General features: G+C 44.7%; 1 protein-coding gene across 15 annotated transcripts in view; it reads right to left on the reverse strand.

Annotated features, from left to right (window-relative positions):
* Positions 1–19,948, reverse strand: part of MIPOL1 (mirror-image polydactyly 1) — a 606,483-nt gene that overhangs the window by 484,835 nt on the left and 101,700 nt on the right. For 8 of the 15 annotated variants that reach the window (XM_073554198.1, XM_073554191.1, XM_073554190.1 and 5 more), the window contains exon 3: positions 2,663–2,737. The exons of the other annotated variants lie outside the window; for them this stretch is intronic. Coding sequence is in view for 6 of the 8 variants with exons in the window: in XM_073554191.1 (XP_073410292.1) it covers positions 2,663–2,700 (38 nt within the window). In the remaining 2 variants the exon portion in view is untranslated. The remainder of the gene's footprint in view (positions 1–2,662; positions 2,738–19,948) is intronic. 15 annotated transcript variants of the gene reach the window in all.

Consider the following 19,948-nt stretch of genomic DNA (forward strand, 5'->3'; position numbering starts at 1 on the left):
ATCCCGGGTCCGAGGAGTTTCTGGGATTTAGGTGTCAATCAGCACATTGGCGGTGGCGATCAGTGCAGACAGAGTGCAGACTGGCTGAACTGTTGGTAGATGCAAGATCGTGGGCAGCTAAAGGATTTGTGATGATGTCACGACCATGTGACCAGTCACCTGCTTGGGAAAAGGAGTCAGATGCAGGGCTGTGCTGTTGCTGGAGTAGAAGTGTCAACTTGTGTCACAGAGCAGGGTGTTATATCACATCACTGGGGGAAGTATAGTAACCCTGTATACATGGGATCAGAGGGTCCCTGCAACAGAGCTGTGGGTGCAATGCAATGTATGTGAGGCAAAGCTGTGTGTTACAACTGTTGTAGGGTGTCCCTGGACCAGGAGCTCTTTCCCTGTGGCTATGCGTAGTGGGTGGGGCTCTGTGGAATGGGCGTGGCTTGATACATACATACACATTCAGTTTTATATATATATATATATATATATATATATATATATATATATATATATAGATGTGCAAAACACAGGCGCTTCTTTAGGCAAAAATCGCTCATAAAATGTTTCCAAAGACATACAAGACGTCTTCTAGGAGGTTTTTTTTTGCCTTCCTACTGACTTCTATTGTAAAGCATGGAGAGTTTTCCAAGTGGGAAAATGCCTGAAGCGTGGACCACTCACTTCTTTTAAAGGGAACCGGTCACCTGAAAAAAAAATGCTACTAACCAGTTGATATGGAGTTAATATGCAGGTTAATTGCATTGTGAAGTTGACCAGTGTCGGCCCTTAGACCCCCGCTGCCGGGAGGAAATTAATTTTATTTCCCCCGGCAGCATCCCGATTTCAGTCACAGGGGTGGCACCGGCCCAGGTTCAGATACCATTCTGTAAATGGACAGTCGCTGCTCTAAACGCGCCTTGGCCCTGACTGACAGCAGCTCAGCATTAGGGCCGGCTGTCACTCAACACGGGAGAGCGCAGTTACAGCCGCTGCAACCCAGTGACTGAAACAAAGACGAATAAAGTTAATTTCCTCTCTGTAGCGTGGGTCTATGCAAAGGCGCTATTCTGAATGGCCGCCGTCTATTCACAGAATGGTATCTGAACCTGCGCCGGCCCCGTGACTGAAACCATCGCCGGGCAGTTTCACAATGCTATTAACCTGCAGATTAACCCCATATCTGCAGGTTAATAACAGCTTTTCAGGTGACATGTTCCCTTTAATTTTTTGGCATTTTTGGAAACCTAAAGTGCCTATAAGGTTTTTGGGAGAGGATATTCAAACAGAACTGAAAAAAAAAAACCTGTGTACGTGTATCTACAAGATCTGATGCTTCGGTGCAGTTTTGAAGGCAAAGAGCGATCACACAAATATTAATTTCTCTTTAATTCATTCACTTTATTTTTTATCAATTAACAAAACATAAATTAGTAACACTTCTAGTTTTGAAAGACTTCTTATTATTTTGCGGCATTTTTTCCACACCTACCGAAACTTTAGAATGTTAGATTCTTTCCTTTTTAAAGGATTGAAATAAAAATTACATTTTTTTCATATTCAGCCTATGGATCCTTTTCCCCTTTTTTACCTAAAACTTTCCATATATATATATATATATATATATATATATATATATATATATATATATATATATAAGCTTTGGATTGTAAAACTTTTATGCATTATTTTTTTTACTCAATTAGACCCCTTACCCCCATCATTTGGTTATTGGAGCACTGTATGAAGGGGGCTGGCCAGATGCTTCTTTCAATGGCTAAGCCTGCTCCCTTCTCTATATCAGCTGTGACAGAGAAGTGTATTGGCTCAGCTACTTTAATAATAGGCAGTCAAAAAGCCCCCTTCACACATTGCTCTATTTTATAAAATGCAGGACTGGAAGGGAGGCGGCTGGGACTGGGAATGGAGGGCTATCTGGTGATGGGGAAAGCGGTCTAATTCAACTAATCACTAAGTTATATAATTTACTATTAGTAGCTAAAGATGGGAGAACCTGAACAGAAATGTTCGGCATTCGTACAGGAGAGTAACTGTTCGGGCTTGAATGCCGAACACGAACTTTCTGTTGAAGTCCGGTGGAACAGAGGAGCGAGAGATGGGAGACAAAAGACGGGAGACAAGAAATGGGAAACAGAGACAGATCTAAAGAGATATGGTACCTCTAAAAAGTTCAGGTCAGCTACCAGAATACGAACTTCCACCGGTCCACCCATCCCTATTAGTAGCACATTTATGTATAGGTTTTGTAGTGAAACCTCCACCAGGGGGAGCTGGTGAGGGAAGAGAGGTTACACACTAAGAGCAGCAACACTGAGCAATAGCACAGGTGCCACAGGTAACGAGTGAGAATGGTCAGTCGAACCGAGTCAGAAACTAGCAGGAGCTAGAAGGCGCAGCAATACACGTAGTCAAAATATCAAGCCGAGAGTCAGAAAGCCAGAACATGAGCACGGGGTCCAAAACGTGAGACGAGACATTCGCTTCATGCAGAAGTCCATCTCGGATCATACCCAGGTTCTCGTTGACTTCCTTGTGGGTCCTCCCCCTGACAAACCATTCCGCTGGAAGCTTAACTCAGCTTTGCTATATATACCAGAGTACAAACAAGAGATAGAAAACGCTCTCTTAAACTACTTCAAGGAAAACGTACCTGGTGAAGTAGATCAGTTCACGGTCTGGAACGCCCATAAAGCGGTCCTGAGGGGGTGTCTTATGCAAATTCTTTCTAAACATAAGAAGAGAAATAGGGAAAATATTACAAACCTACAGGCCCAAATTAATGATCTAGAGAAAAAACAAACAAACTTAAAAGTTCCCTCCCAGACCGTCCAGGCTGAGATTTTGAGATCTGAAATCTACCAGGAATATGATGCAGTCATCAAAGCATCTAGGTACAAATCGTATGCGTCTCTTAACAAGCCTACCAGGTTTATGATGAGGAAATTAAAAAGAGAAAGAATTAAAAGGAGAATAAATAAGATAGTATCTCCCTCGGGTGACCCCAAAACTCACCCTAGGGACATTGCAAACTCGTTTGCAGAATTCTTTAAAAATCTCTATAACCTGAAAGATGACCCCCAAACACTGGTGGTTAACTCGAATTTTGTAGATTCTTTTCTACAGAGTATCGATCTACCAAGAGTCGATGAGCTGGACTTGAATTATGCCAATAGCCCCTTTACAGAGAGAGAAGTTGTTGACGTTATCAAGAAACTGCAGTCCCAAAAATCACCAGGGCCGGATGGCTTCTCTGGAGACTACTATAAATCCTTTTCAAAAGTTCTGGCTCCACAGCTGGCTTCCGTCTTTGATCTGGCGTCCTCTCGGGGTTCCTTCCCAAAGGAGATGTTAGAGGCAACAATTATCATGATTCCAAAGGAGGGGGGGCACCCCGAGAGGATACAGAGCTATAGGCCAATATCGCTCATAAATAGCGATATTAAAATCTACTCAAAGATCATTGCAAACCGATTAAAAAACATCCTTCCACGTCTGTTGGTGGATGATCAAATAGGCTTTACAGAGGGCCGCCAGGCCTCAGACGGAACTAGAAGGGTGTTGAATCTGACAAATTTAGCGACCAACCTGAGAACCCAAACTGCTTTTCTGGCACTGGACGCCGAGAAGGCGTTTGATAGGCTAAATTGGCTTTACTTAAAAGCAACTCTCGCTAGATTTGGCTTTGACGAGAAGTTTCTATCAACAGTCTTCGCCTTGTACTCGGGTCCTAGTGCCAGGATTTATGCAAACAATTTCCTCTCCGACCCGTTCGACATTACCAATGGCACGAGACAGGGGTGCCCCCTGTCCCCCCTTCTATATGTGCTTGCCATAGAGCCCCTAGCCAAAAAAATAAGAATAAACAATGATATTAAAGGCTTTGAACTGCCATCACGAAATTTTAAAATTGGATTATTCGCAGATGATCTATTCCTCACGCTACTGGATCCTGCAAACTCCAATAAAGCCCTTTCAGTTGAACTAGAAAAATTCTCTAGAGCATCTTATTTTAAGATAAACCCAAACAAATCAAAATTTATAACTCTAAACATGAAACAATCTGAAATTAACAAAATAAAGGCCCAAACCCAGTTCATTTGGGAGGAGAAAGAGATTGTCTATCTAGGGATTAGAATAGCTGGATCAATCCAAGCCACAGTTAGGGCCAATTTAGACAGCATTACAAAGACTATTACAGGCGATCTATCCTTTTTGGCTCAGCTAGAGACTTCCATCTTTGGGAAGATTCTGGCAGTCAAAACTTTTATCTTTCCCAAAATTTTATACATATTTAGGACTTTACCAGTTAGCTTTCCGCGCCAAACCATTGATAAAGCTCAAGCGCTCATCCGACTATTTATTTGGAAAGGTAAAAAAGCAAGAATATCTGCAGACTTGATGTACAAAAATAAAAAACATGGGGGCGCAGGACTGCCCAACATATACGCTTATTATCAGGCCTCGCTCATTAAACAGAGCTGGCACTGGTTTACTGAAAACATGACGCATCCAGCTTGGTATGGCTTGGAGAGAGATGCTAGTGATAGAGGCTCATTGCAAAAGCTTTTCTTTAACTTCCTTCTGCAAAAGCCCAGTGCGAACTCATCTCATCCTATATTCCGGCCGATAATCTCAGCCTGGAGGGATCTCATTAAGCCGACTAAAAATATCAAAAAAGCAGAGCAAATCTTAAAGTTGCCTCTTTCTTCATTGGCACTGATGGATGATCTCCCGATACCGGAGGTTTGGGGGAAATCTGGAATTAAAAGGGTGGGGGATGTTTTTAGTGGAGTGGAGTTCCTGATATTCGGTGAGATCAGGGTTAAATATAATTTACCGTCATCTGAGCTAGTCTTTTACACCATGTTGAAAGACAGAATTTGGAAATTCATAAAAGGGAAGACTTTGAATTATGAAATGCTAACTTCACTGTTGTGCAACCTTAAAAATAAAAACCTCTGGAGTCTGCGTAATTTGTATAGATCTGTCGTCAAAGACCTAACGAGCCACAAAAACATATACATGAAGAGATGGGAGTCCGATTTTGGTGCTGATATCCATCTCGAGAACTGGAACGATGCCATCAAAAACACTTACAATTCCAACATATCAATGGGTCTTCATGAGAGTTATTTCAAATTGTTAAATAGGTGGTACTATACCCCGACGAGGTTATCGCATTTTAACACAGAGCTATCTTCCTTGTGCTGGAGAGATTGTGGACACCAAGGGAACCTCTACCATATTTTCTGGGGTTGTTCAAAAATCAAAAACCTCTGGCTTCAAGTCACACAGCACATTAACCTCATTGCTAAGGACTTCACAATTACACCCGAAAGAGCACTTCTTTCATTAGACATGGAACAATTTGATGATTCGGTAAGACACATTATCATACACATCCTCTTAATGACCAAGACCATGTTAGCACAATGGTGGAAGAAAGCAGACGTTCCCAAGTTTTCAGACATACTTGACAAGATAGGCCAACACAGCGATTTAGAACGCAGATTTGCGATTAACAACAATCACATTCACAAATACTCAAAAAAATGGAAGACCTGGAACAACAAATTTTATATCAAATAGACTTAACAAGAGGCACTATATTTTGAAGTTTAAACCTGGGCACTTTAGTACTGGGATGCTGTATCTCCTTCCAAGAATGTTACCCCATAATAAGGATTGTCGATTTTTTTTTTCTTTTATGTTGTTATTCGATATATGCTATTCTATGCCTATTTGTGGGTGCTCTAGTTTTTAAATCAGTCCGGGTCATACATGTGAATATCAGTCAAAGGCAGGAGGAACACCAAGGTACAAGGGTCAGAGGCTCTAAACTGGAAGCTTGAGCTATCACTAACACTGGTCAGCAGGCTGTGAGAGACTGAAATAGCCCAGCTAGCTCCAGAACGAGGCTGAGATTAACTCCCGCATGACCAGTCCGGAGTGAAGAACTCCGGACTGGACCATGACAGTACCCCCCTCTCAATTGGGGGCCACTGGACCCCCAGGCTTCCCTGGATGACGAGCGTGAAAGGCCCGGACGCGCCGGCACCCATGACCGATCCTCAGGACCGTATCCTTCCAATGGACCAAGTACTGAAGTGAACGACGGAGCATACGAGAATCCACCACCTGTTCCACCTCATACTCGGTCTGACAATCTACCATAACAGGCGGCGGGTGCAAGGGAGACTCATCAGAGGAAGGCACCGACGGCTTCAGAAGCGCTTTATGGAACACATTAGGAATCCGTAATGATGGAGGCAAATGCAGGCGAAAGGCCACAGGATTAATCACCTCTAAAATCTCATACGGACCAATAAACTTGGGACCCAACTTAGCAGAGGGAATTCTCAGCCTTATGTTTTTGGTGGATAACCATACCTTATCCCCCACCTGATAAGTCAGCCCCACCGAGCGTCGTTTATCCACAAAAAATTTATATTTGCCCTGAGCCTCCCCAATGTTTCTCTGAACCTCATCATCTTTCCTCCATCTCACAGATCTTCTTTACCCGACCTAGCTATAACAATTAATGACATCACACTTTCCCCAGTACCTGAAGTCCGCTGCCTCGGAGTAACCTTTGACTCTGCCCTGTCCTTCAAACCGCACATCCAAGCTCTTTCTACCTCCTGTCGCCTCCAGCTCAAAAATATTTCCAGAATCCGTCCTTTCCTCAACCCTCATTCTACTAAAATGCTTGTGCATGCCCTCATCATCTCCCGCCTCGACTACTGCAACATCCTTTTCTGTGGTCTCCCTGCTAACACCCTCGCACCTCTCCAGTCCATCCTTAACTCTGCCGCCCGACTAATTCATCTCTCTCCTCGCTACTCCTCCGCTTCTCCCCTCTGCAAATCTCTTCACTGGCTCCCATTCCCTCAGCGTATCCAGTTCAAATTACTAATTCTGACCTACAAGGCCATCTATAACCTGTTTCCCACATATGTCTCTGAACTAATCTCCCGATACCTTCCCTCACGTAATCTCCGGTCCTCCCAAGACCTCCTTCTCTCCTCCACACTTATTCGCTCCTCACCCAACCGCCTCCAAGACTTCTCCCGAATAGCCCCTATTCTCTGGAATTCTTTGCCCCAACAAGTCCGACTATCAACCACATTTGGATCCTTCAGATGGAACCTGAAAACCCACCTCTTCAAGAAAGCCTACAGCCTGCAATGACCCCGCTACCTCCTTCTCTCTCACCACTACCGGTGATATCACCTCAACCAACACCGGAACTGCTGCAACCCACCAACCTACTGTATCCTTCCCCACCATCCTGTAGCATGAAAGCCCGAAAGGGCAGGGTCCTCTCTCCACTCTGTATCAGCCTGTCATTGTTAGTTTGTTTACTGTAAGTGATATCTGTAATTCGTATGTAACCCCTTCTCATGAACAGCACCATGGAATCAATGGTGCTATATAAATAATAATAATAATAATAATAATAATAATAACCTCCCTCCAAACCTCCTCCAACTGCAAAAAGGCCGAATCTGCCCTTGGACACTCCGAATCTAGTCTGGAGAATTCACCAAAATAAGGGTGAAATCCATAGTTGCAGAAGAAAGGAGAAGTACCAGTAGACTGATTGACACGATTATTGAAGGCGAATTCCGCTATAGGTATCACAGAGCACCAATCATCCTGTCTGGATGTGACAAGACCCGGCAGGATCTGCTCCAAAGACTGATTGGTCCTTTCAGTCTGACCATTGGTCTCGGGATGGTAGGCCGATGAAAAGGTCAGACTGATGCCCAGCCTTTAACAAAAAGCTATCCAGAATTTTGCCACGAATTGCACCCCTCTATCAGACACCACAATGACAGGCACACCATGCAACCGAATCACATGCTCAATGAATAGCTTAGATAGAGTCTCAGCATTAGGAAGGCCCGTTAAGGGTACAAAATGTGCTTGTTTACTGAATCTATCCACAACTACCCAGAACACGGTTTTGTCATTAGAGGGTGGGAGATCTGTGATAAAATCTATGGACAGGTGAGTCCACGGTCTATCCGGAATTGGCAGTGGCACCAATTCCCCGGCCGGCCGGTTGTGGGAGGCTTTAGCGCGGGCACAAGTTTCACAGGAGGACACAAAACCAGTGACGTCAGAAGTCAACGAGGGCCACCAGAACAACCTAGTGATGGCTTTACGAGTGGCCGAGATTCCAGGATGCCCACTCAGAGCGGAGTCGTGGAACTCCAGAAGCACCCTTAACCGATACTGGACAGGCACAAAGAGCTTATTTTCAGGTATGGATGGAGGAGCAAGAGATTGGGCCTCACGAATCTCCTGCTCCAATCTCGGGGACACCACAGCCACCACCACCCCGCGCTGAAGAATGGAGGAATGAGGCTCAGGAGGCAATACCGGATCTAGGCTGCGAGACAAGGCATCCACCTTCACATTGTTGGAACCTGGTCTGAAATTGATGGAAAACTGAAATCGGGAAAAAAAAAAAGTGACCACCTTGCCTGTCTCGGAGTCAGACGTTTGGCGGATTCGATGTATGACAGGTTTCTTGTGATCTGTAACGACAATGATACGATGGACAGCCCCCTCCAAAAAATGCCTCCATTCTTCAAAAGCCAATTTAATGGCCAACAACTCTCGGTTACCCACATCATAATTCCTTTCAGCATAAGAACATTTTTTAGAAAAGAAGGCACAGGGTCTTAAGTTAGTTAATGTGGTGGGCCCCTGGGACAACACAGCCCCCACTCCCACCTCAGAGGCATCTACTTCTATGATGAATGGTTTAGACAAGTCAGGTTGCACCAGTACCGGAGCAGTCATGAAACGTTCTTTTAACAAAGAAAACGCCGCCACAGCTGGAGCTGACCAGTTTTTGAGATCCGTCCCCTTTTGGGTGAGATCAGTGAGGGGTTTGACCACTTGAGAGAACCCCTTGATGAATTTTCTATAATAATTGGCGAAACCCAGAAATCGCTGAAGACCCTTGAGATCTCTGGGTTGCACCCAATCTACAAAGGCCTGTACCTTCCTAGGGTCCATACGAAACCCCTCAGCGGACAGGATGACCCCTAGAAAGGACAATTCTTGAGTAAAAAATGAACATTTCTCCAATTTGGCAAAGAGTGAGTTCTCCCTGAGCCTCTGGAGAACCGCATGAAGATGACCCAGATGACTTTGTCTATCAGAAGAATATATGAGTATATCGTCAAGATAAACAACTACAAAGCGTCCAATAAAATCAGAAAAAACATGGTTAATGAAATTCTGGAATACCGCTGGTGCGGTAGTCAAACTGAAGGGCATAACCAAATTTTCAAACAGACCCTCAGAGGTGAGAAACGCAGTTTTCCATTCATCCCCCTCTCGCATACGGATGAGATTGTATGCTCCCCTGAGGTCCAACTTAGAGAACCACCTGGCCCCCGACAATTGATTGTAAAAATCAGGTATCAGTGGGAGAGGGCAAGCGTTTCGTATGGTTATTTTATTCAGTTCTCGAAAATCGAGGCATAGGCGTAACCCACCATCCTTTTTTTTTCACAAAAAAGAACCCCGCTGCCACGGGAGAGACAGATGGCCGTATATGCCCTTTACGGAGCCTCTCAGAGATATACTCCTTCATAGCAGCCCGCTTAGGGCCGGAGAGATTGTACAGCCGGGCTTAGGGCAATTTGGCACCGGGAACAAGATCCACGGCATAATTGAATGGGCGGTGTGGTGGTGGAACCTCAGCCTCCTTTTCGGAGAACACATCCTCAAAATCCTTCAGGTACTCCGGAATACCCTCCAGACTGACGGATGACACAGACACAGTAGCAAAACAATTTTCAGAACAACCAGGTCCCCATTTAACAATATCCCGGGACCCCCAGTCAATAACCAGGTTATGCAACCAGGGAAACCCTAACACCAGGCCAGCAGGGAGGTTATCCAAAACAAAGCATGACATGCGCTCCTGGTGTAGGGCCCCCACCCTGAGGGTGAATTCTTTAGAAATGAAATTGAGGCCATCCTTAGTGAGAGGTGTAGAGTCAATAGCCACAATTTTTAAGGGAGTCCCCAACCTAACTGTCCCTAATCTACAGTGAGCCACCAGCTTAGAGTCAATCAGGTTCAGGGATGACCCATAGTCTACAAAAGCCGAAGTATGGAAAAAGCCGTTCTCAACACCAAGTTCCACCTTTAGCAGTATCTTTGAAAAAGAAAAAGTTCTTCACTGTCCTATTAAGGGAATAGAAGAATCCAGGATATCTATAAACAGAAAGATAGTGAGGAAACACTTAGCTAACCTAAATGAATTCAAGTCTCCAGGTCCAGATGAATTACACCCCAGAGTAATGAAGGAGATAGCAGAAGACATTTTTGAACCCCTCTCCATAATCTTTGAAAATTCTTGGAGAACAGGAGAAGTCCCAGAAGACTGGAGAAGAGCAAATGTTGTTCCTATCTTCAAAAAGGGGAAGATGGTGGACCCAGCCAACTATAGGCCGGTGAGCCTGACTTCTATACCAGGAAAGATCTTTGAACAAATTATTAAACAACATGTATGTCAGTACCTAGATAAGAATGAAGTGATTAAACAGAGTCAGCATGGGTTTGTAACTAATAAGTCATGTCAGACTAACTTAATTTCCTTCTATGATGGAATCACTGATTGGGTGGATCAAGGAAATGCTATAGATATAGTATATCTTGACTTCAGCAAAGCATTTGACAAAGTATCTCATACAATCCTTATTGAAAAAATGACTAAGTATGGAATGGACAAGGCAACTGTTAGGTGGATTCATAACTGGCTTAGTAATCGGACCCAAAGAGTGGTCGTAAATGGCTGCACATCCAGTTGGAAGAATGTCTCAAGTGGGGTAACACAGGGCTCTGTCCTGGGCCCTGTATTGTTCAACATCTTTATCAACGATTTAGATGAAGCAATTGAGGGTAAACTGATTAAATTTGCTGATGACACAAAGCTAGGTGGGATAGCTAATACTAGAGAAGAGAGAGGATTCAAAAAGATATAAATAAACTGGAGCAGTGGGCAGCAACTAACAGAATGGTTTTTAACAGGGAAAAATGCAAAGTACATCTGGGCAATAAAAATGAAAAAAGCATATACAGAATAGGAGGAATAGGGCTAAGCAACAGCACATGTGAAAAAGACTTGGGTATACTAATAGATCACAGACTGAATATGAGTCAACAGTATGATGCAGCAGCAAAAAAGGCAAATGCAATTCTAGGATGTATTAACAGAAGCATACAGTCTAGATCACGTGAAGTCATTATTGCCCTCTACTCCTCTTTGGTCAGACCTCATCTGGAATATTGTGTCCAGTTTTGGGCACCACATTTTAAAAAAGACATCAACAAACTGGAGCAAGTTCAGAAAAGAGCGACCAGAATGGTGACCGGTCTGCAAACCCTGTCTTATGAGGAAAGGTTGCAGGATTTGGGAATGTTTAGTTTGCAAAAGAGAAGACTGAGAGGAGACTTAATAGCTGTCTACAAATATCTAAAGGGCTGTCACATTGTAGAAGGATCAGCGTTATTCTCATTTGCACAAGGAAAGACTAGAAGCAATGGGATGAAACTGAATGGGAGGAGACACAGATTAGATATTAGAAAAAACTTTTTGACAGTTAGAGTGATCAATGAGTGGAACAAGCTGCCAAGAGAAGTTGTGAGTTCTCCTTCAATGGAAGTCTTCAAACAGAGGCTGGACAGACATCTGACTGGGATGATTTAGCGAATCCTGCTTTGAGCAGGGGGTTGGACCAGATGGCCCAGGAGGTCCCTTCCAACTCTATGATTCTATTCTATGAGAGTCTGGGTGACCTCCACAATTATCACCCAGACTCAGCCGCTTGTTAGTCGGAGGACAGGAGGGGCAGTCTTTTTTCCAATGTCCGGGATCTCCGCAGTAAAAACACAATTTTCCATCACGTCGCCGATTCCTCTCTTTCTCCTGGGGGTTGGTGGCTCCCACCTCCATAGGTTCAGATGGAAGCAAAACATCAGGGTTAGCAGGGAAAAACGGAAAACCTCGCTGAGTAACACCTCTCTCCCGCAGTCTCCGATCCATACGGATAGACTGAGTCATAGCCTCCTCCAATGAGCTGGGAGGTGGATGGAGAGCCAGAGCGTCCTTCAAGCAATCCGACAGTCCCTTCCTGAACAGACATCTCAGTGCGGAGTCGTCCCAGGACACCTCAGTGGACCATCGACAGAATTCGGAGCTGTACCATTCGGCTGAGTGGTTCCCTTGCCCCAGACCCAAAATAGTGTCCTCTGCCACTCTAACACGGTCCGGTTCGTCATAGATAAGTCCTAGGGCCTCAAAGAACCTATCTACCGACATCCGTGCAGGGGCAGTAGGGGGCAACGAAAATGCCCAGGATTGGGGACCCTCCCTAAGTAAGGAGATAACAATCCCCACCCGCTGAGTCTCATCCCCAGACGATCAAGGTCTAAGAGAAAACCATAATTTACAACTCTCCTTGAATATGTGAAATTTATCTTTTTCGCCAGAAAATGTGTCAGGAAGTTTAACTGAGGGTTCAGGAGAGTGCAAAATAACATCTACAGAGTCACCTGGTGGACAAACAATATGAGAGGTGTTTCCCTGCATAGTCTTAATAGTCTCAGTCAGTTCTTTCTGTAAGTGGGTATGAGACATGACAAGGGACTGATGATTCACAGAAAAGTCCTGCGCCATCTGCATCAAACTGGACACTTGATCTGCCAAGTTATGCAGCAGATCCATGACCAAAGAAAAAAAAAGTGCAAAATCCCGTTTAAATGTAAAGGTTAGTGATAATGTAGTGAAACCTCCACCAGGGGAGCTGGTGAGGGAAGAGAGGTTACACACTAAGAGCAGCAACCCTGAGCAACAGCACAGGTGCCACAGGTAACGAGTGAGAATGGTCAGGCGAACCGAGTCAGAAACTAGCAGGAGCAGACGTACCAGAAGGAGCAGCAATACACGTAGTCAAAATGCCAAGCCGAGAGCCGGAAAGCCAGAACATGAGCACGGGGTCCAAAACGTGAGACGAAATACGTGGTCGGGGTACAAGCCATGGAAAGTCAGATGCCAGAGAGGGAACGTAACAGCAGAGACGAAAACCAAGAGACGGGGTCAGAAATCAGTCCGGGTCATGCATGTGAATATCAGTCAAAGGCAGGAGGAACACCAAGTTACAAGGGTCAGAGGCTCTAAACTGGAAGCTTGAGCTATCACTAACACTGGTCAGCAGGCTGTGAGATACTGAAATAGTCCAGCTAGCTCCAGAACGAGGCTGAGGAGATTAACTCCTGCATGACCAGTCCGGAGTGAAGACAACAGAAAATAAACTCCGGACTAGACCATGACAGGTTTAATTGGCAAAAAAAAAAAACAACCTTTATCTGCACATTTGCGGTATTTTTAACCTGACCCAGTATCTATACGACACATAAGGTCTTATAGATACTCATAAAAGTCCCTCGTGGTCATTAGATCTCAAGCTTTAAGTCATGTTCTCAGCAACAACTGGCAAATACAATCTATTGAATGGGTGAATTAAGTTCCAGAAAGGTTATGAGAAAAAAAAAGATGCCTTTTTTCACTTTCAGGCTGGAAGAACAAGCTTCAAGCATAAATGCAAATAATGGCCCTAAAGAGTCAGATCTGCTGACTGATGGATCCCAGGATACTGTAGTCAGACATCCTAACAAACAGGATCTGGGCTAGGATGCGGGAGGCAGCGCACCGGCCTGCACCTGCATACTAATTATGTGACTATAAATTTTTCAATGTCTGATGACTGATGATTATGTTCGCTAAATAGAGAAATAACTACCATCATCATCTTTCATCCTGCACCCCATCGTACAAGACAACCTGCCCCATCAGATGCCAGTGGTATACAGCGCTTTCTAAATACTCCAAACTCTCACTAAAGTCATAAAGTCATTTCTTTAGAGGGAACAAATAAAAGAAAGATTATCAGAAACAAAAATTAATAAAACTTCTCAGCTTCAGAAAGGTTCACACCTTGAGCCGAAATGTTGCAGGAGTCCAAATGGGCTAGTAAACTATATTTTTTTTCTAAGCAGTTTGTTTGTAGTAATATATATATATAACGGTAATAAAAAACATGATGATATGTTGGTTTCAGTGGTAACTTGGAAAAGGAGGGACATAGGTCACAAAATGTGGCGTAAAATCTTTGAAAATTTGGAAAATTTTGGCGCAAATCAGAGTTAAGCAACTTTTGGAGTCTTAACACCAGTTTCTCCCAATTCAGCCAAAATGTGCGAAGCAGGGGAGGGTCGGGACACCAAAGCTCATCTAATTGATAACAAGCTGTGGCATTCCCGATGCCAAAAAATTCACTTAAGTAAAATTAGTGGCAAAGCGCATGGAGGCGCACGGAGTCACACACCACTTGTCAAATGTGCCCGGTTCATTACGAGTCATAGGCTCATAATGAATATGGAGCGCCTAACAATCACACTCCCTCATCGTCTTGAAGAATTGGGCCCATTATTCACTCTCCAACCTAGTATTATGTCTCTGCCATATCTAAACCTGGCAAAATATGTAAAGCGCATCATGTTGTAAGACTGAGCATGCACAGACTTGATGGGCCAAACCATTCCAGGAAGTAACACATTCGAGCTACTAAAAACAGAAAATCTAGGATAATTATCAGGATCGGTGAGGCTGCTATTGATTTTAGCCATTAGTACATCCCCTATGAGGAGGGTATTGGTTCTCCTTACATAGACCTGCTGAGCATGGAGCCTTACAGGCAAAGAGCCATGAGAGAAAAGTATGCAAATTAGCTTTTACGAACAGGAAAAGAAAATATAATCGCAAGTACTACCTAGGAGAGGTAGCTGTCCTATATGTCAATGTCCATTTAATGAGCACGGCAGAGTTACCTGGAGTAAATGTCAAGCCAGAAACTCAGATACTTACAGCATGTTACGGGGAGTTTGCCTCTCATCAGTGTAGAGCAAAGTCTGGCTCGCTGAGTGCAACACATTTAAATCAATGCAAGGAGCGGACATTGACTAATGGGCAGCCACCTAGCTTAGGTTTTACTAGCAAGAAAATGTATTTCCACTAGAGAAAGGTAATTTCCATACTTTTGTCCCATTAAACATTTCCAGTAAGACTCCATGCTGAGCTGGTCTCTTTCAGACAAACTAGTACTTCCCCCATGTTGCTTCAAGAGAAATCACACTCAGCCAGACTTACACTGATGAGCGGCAAATACCCAGAAACAGGTTGTCTATAAAAGAGTTTCTGACTTCTATTTTTCCCGGGTAATGTAGCAAGGCACATGAGAAAAGTCAGGCATAGACTTTAGGGTAGCTACTTCTCCTAGGTGGTATTGCTGTTAGACTTGCAGTTATTTTTGAAGGAAAAAACATATACAATATGACACCATTTGTTTGAAGGACAGTCGTCCTTTGGATCTTGATAAGACATGAAACTTAATACAATGTTTATTTGTGCAGGATATAAAACAAATGATTTATCTTTACTGAGTGAAGGAAGGAGATAAGGTGGTAAATTAGCGGAACATTCCTAGATAAGATGTAACCAAGATCTACCAAGCTGGCAACATTTCCAAAAATAATAACTATTGGGACTATATGAATTGCATCATGTATTGCACACGTAAAGGGAATCTGTTGCCAGGTTTTTCCTAACCCTTCTGCCAGCACTGCAGAATAGCATAGGTGCAGAGACCCCAATTCCAGAAATGTGTCATTCACCTGGCTTCTTGCTGCAGTTTTGATAAAATCACTGTTTTCAGTATACACTATGCATAGGCAATGAGCTGTCAATCAGTGGTGGCGGTGGGGTTATACAGGGCTCATGAATATAGTGGACTACATGGCAGTAGGTTTACTAAGGGTACCGTTACACCTAGCGACTCACCAGCGATCCCGACCAGCGATATGACGCAGTCAGGATCGCTGGTGAATCGCTAGGTGGTCGCTAGTGAGCTGCCACACAGGCTGATCTCACCAGCGACATCGCAGGGGACGGGGATCGCTAATTACCTGTCAGACGCGGCGATCCTGCGTCCTCCCGCCCGGCTCCACGCGTCGCTCGTCGTCACAGCAGGAAGCGCCGCAGGAAGTGGACGACGAGGAATGGTCCAGCAGCTTCTCGCGCGATCAGCGATAACCAGCGGGGGAGCCGGTCGGAGGTAAGTATCACATGCAGCGATATCACTAGTAATATCGCTGTAACGTCACAAAATCGGTGACTTTACAGCGATATTGCTAGCGATATCGCAGTGTGTAACGGGGGCTTAATCCTCTAGTGATAGTCTCCTACTGATAAAACTGTGACCATATCAAAACTACAGCAAGCAGCCCAGTAAGTGAATCAGGGACTCTACCCCTACATCATGAAGCTTTTAGATTAGGTGGGAAAAAACTAATGTCAGGTTCCCTTTAAAGGGAATCTGTCAGTAGGATCAACCCTCTTAAGCAGTCTATATGGTCATGTAGGTCATAGGAAGTTGAATAATATGACACCTTGATATTTGCGATCCAATGTCTTATTCCAGAGAAATCCACATTTTTCTTAATATGTAAAATACCTGTTAAAATCTATGAACCAGACATAGATCTCCCTGAGAATCTGCCTCCAGAGTTTATTTTGAATTAAAGGAGGAGTTAACAGGGTGAGACATGTAATAACTGACAGTCTGATCTACTGATATACATATCTCACACTGGTAATGCCCCCTTTCATTCAAAATAATCTCTGGAGGCAGATTCTCAGGGAGATCCATGTCCAGCCCATAGATCTTAACAGCTCATTTACATATTAAGAAAAAAGTTGATTTATATGAAATAAGACATCAAATTGCATATATTATGGTAGTGTTCCGTGCGTAAAGTGAGGATTCACAAGTCTGCAGTCAAAATAGAGTGACTGCAGACTTGAGTCCCAAGGCCGGACAACTTTTTTAACTGCTTCCCTCCAAAAATTAAAATAAATAAATAAATATTGCTCATCTGCACTGGCCTACTGCATAACATTGGTCCGTTTGCTGTCCATTTTCGTCACCGACTGCACTTGGAACAAAAATATGGTTGCGCAAAAGAGCCCTTATGCAAATGTTTACAACTGGGAAAAAACTCAGCACGGTTGCTAGTCCCCCTTGAATTAGGTTCCCTGATACAATCACAAAAGGTGGATATGCACATGAGATAGCTGTCAGCCAATAGCGCTCTCTCCCAACTCCCCTATACACACTTGCACTCTGTGTCTGGAATCGACTTATCTCAGCTGGAAAAAAAAAAATGATAGGGAATTGAAATTCCAGTTACCTGATCTTACTCTCCCCTGATATCTTTTAGGGGTCTCCTTTACCTGCAGTCTGTCAATCAAGCAGTAGGAGACGGCAGTGGGCAGGGAATAGAGTTGGAGTGACAGAAACTTCAGATCTACCATAGCTCTTCAACCTCATTTGCATATCAATTCAAACACAAATTCTCAGTAATGGAGGAACAGAGTGGCCATGTAAATATATTGCTGGACTTGTGTTTGATAGAGCTACATGCACATATACAGTAAATAGTCTGGTGTGTGTGTTGGTGGGTAAAATCCTGCTGACAGATTCTCTTAAAAGGTGACCATACACCTGGAGACTGATAAGTAACTATACATTAGTCATGTATAGTCACCCTATCTGACGCTGTCTCTTTGTCTCCCACTACCTCCTCCACTCAGATCGGTGTTCCTTTCTGCCTGCTTCCAAACTGGCCACTGCAGTGGGATGGGGAGTGCAGGGGTAACTCTAATTCACTTCTTTCCTCAATTTCCTATCCTGCAGAACAGAGAAGTCAGGGGAAATGTAGTTTAAGATTTACCGCTTTGTTCCCCATGCCACTGCTGTGGCCGTCTTGGAAAAAGGAAGAAAGCAACATCAACTACGATCAGTGAGGGAGCAAGGAAACAGTGCCCCTACAAGGATAATCAATTTCTACATAGTTTCTATGGATCTCATATGCGCACACGGTGTAACGCTAGTACAAAATGGCTGTGTAAAGCTGGTGGATGCTGACCCCACTGCACAACTAGGTGTCTACCAAGTCTTCACTAGAGCCTCTGTTGGTGAGGATAGCTTTGGCTGCAGATAGACACCAGATGCCTCGTCAGGACAGTTCGGGGATTGCAGATGCTGACTGGAGGGTCAGATGCACAGGTATGCGGTACAGGAGGGCAAAGACAGTCGTGGTTAGACAATTCGAGGTTGGGGCAGGCAGTACAGGTTAAGGATACGTAGCCAAGGTCAGGAGCGGAGAGGTCAAACAGGAAAAATACATGATGTGGGTAAAAAATGGGAGGATCAAACATATGAAACACAAACTGGACACTAGCTGAACAAACTGGCTAAGAACCAGTGTTTGAACCAGGAGTGGTTGGAGAAGCTGCCAGGTATAGAACCTGCTGACACAGGATATGCCAGGGAACCTAATCTCTGCAGGACACAGTAGGGTTACATTCGCCCCCCAAAGACAAAATGGAATCCACCCTAAGATGCAACAGTGTGTTAAGGGACAAAACTCAGTGAGCCACGTGATGATCTCGGTGAGTTGGGGGCACAGAAGAGGCATACAGGCTACCGCCATGGCAGTAACTCACTTCCTCCCTTACGCCCCTCCTTTTTAGGCCAGGACTCTTCGGAAAAGTCACAGGAAAGGTAGGGAAGCCAGCAGTTTTGTCCGGCTTGCTTCTGGACTGAATTCTCCTACTTTCGAGATGAAGCCATGGTCTTAGAGGCGTTTCTTACACGAGCCTCTTCATCAAACTTAGCGGGGCTAAAGATGTGCAGTGATTCCGTCTCAGAATCAGACGCGTCACAACATCAAAAGTCCAAAGGCATGGGAGACGGGGACTTTGGCGAGAACTTGACAAGGGAGTTGGTAGCACACGACAATCCCCATTGAAGCACCTAACTGATGCGTCTAGCCGGAGAACCAAGGAAGTAGAACGAAGTCCACAGGGCTAGGTAGCACATAAAGAGAGTTCAGAGTGCTGGTTTCCAATTTGCATGGTGACAGGCGGTGGGACATGACTAACAGGCTCTGCCAGGGGTTGCCCTAAGCTGTTGCATAGGAAGTTGAAGCTAACGAGTGTCATGGTGTGTTGAGAGTTCAGGGTAGGTGGTGTAGGAGTTAATATGGAGAGCCTCTCTGTGGATCTGGGGAGGGTTTTTATAGCATCAGGGGAGAGCAGTCCCATGTCGTTTATACTCCTATCTGAGTGTGTCCGACCCTGTTCCGTCCGTGCTTCACGCCAATCATTGTCTGTCTGCCTGGCATTTGATCCTGTTCTGTTACGGTTCACGTCTCTGGTTTGCTGATTCTGTACTTTCGCTGCCCGTTCTGTGTATGACCCTTGGCCAAGTCTGACCTCTCTACTGAGCATCCCTCCTGCACCTCGCCGCCCGCCCCGTGTATGACATTATTGTTTGCCTCACTCCTCTGTGACGCTCCTGTGTTACTGTTTCCAGCAGCGCTATAAGAGCTGAGCGGTAGCTCCGCCCCTCCCTCTGACGCGCGGTCACATGACCACAGGTCCTGCGGGCACTGAGCGCTTCTCTACCGCTCTGCCCTCCCCGCAAGTCCTGGACCCGGCTTTCCTGCATCCACGTGGTGCCTCAGCTTCTCTCTGCTAGGTAAGAAGCCGTATATTATTCCACCACCCTGTGTGCTTGTCCCCTGAACTGTCGGGCAGTTACCCGGTCCCTGACTAGAAGCCTGACACGAGCCAGGTCGGGATGGATGAGTTTGGCAATGAATCCAGAGTCTAAATGGGCTACTACAGAAAGAGACTTTTTGCCCAAACCAAAGTGACTTCCGGCAACATTCGAGAATTAAATTTGCCATCCAGGGTCATTTCTCCAATTGTCCTAAGGTGCTG

Source organism: Dendrobates tinctorius, unplaced genomic scaffold, assembly GCF_039654945.1.
Source record: "Dendrobates tinctorius isolate UK_male_01 unplaced genomic scaffold, ASM3965494v1 ptg000208l, whole genome shotgun sequence".
Taxonomy (NCBI): domain Eukaryota; kingdom Metazoa; phylum Chordata; class Amphibia; order Anura; family Dendrobatidae; genus Dendrobates; species Dendrobates tinctorius.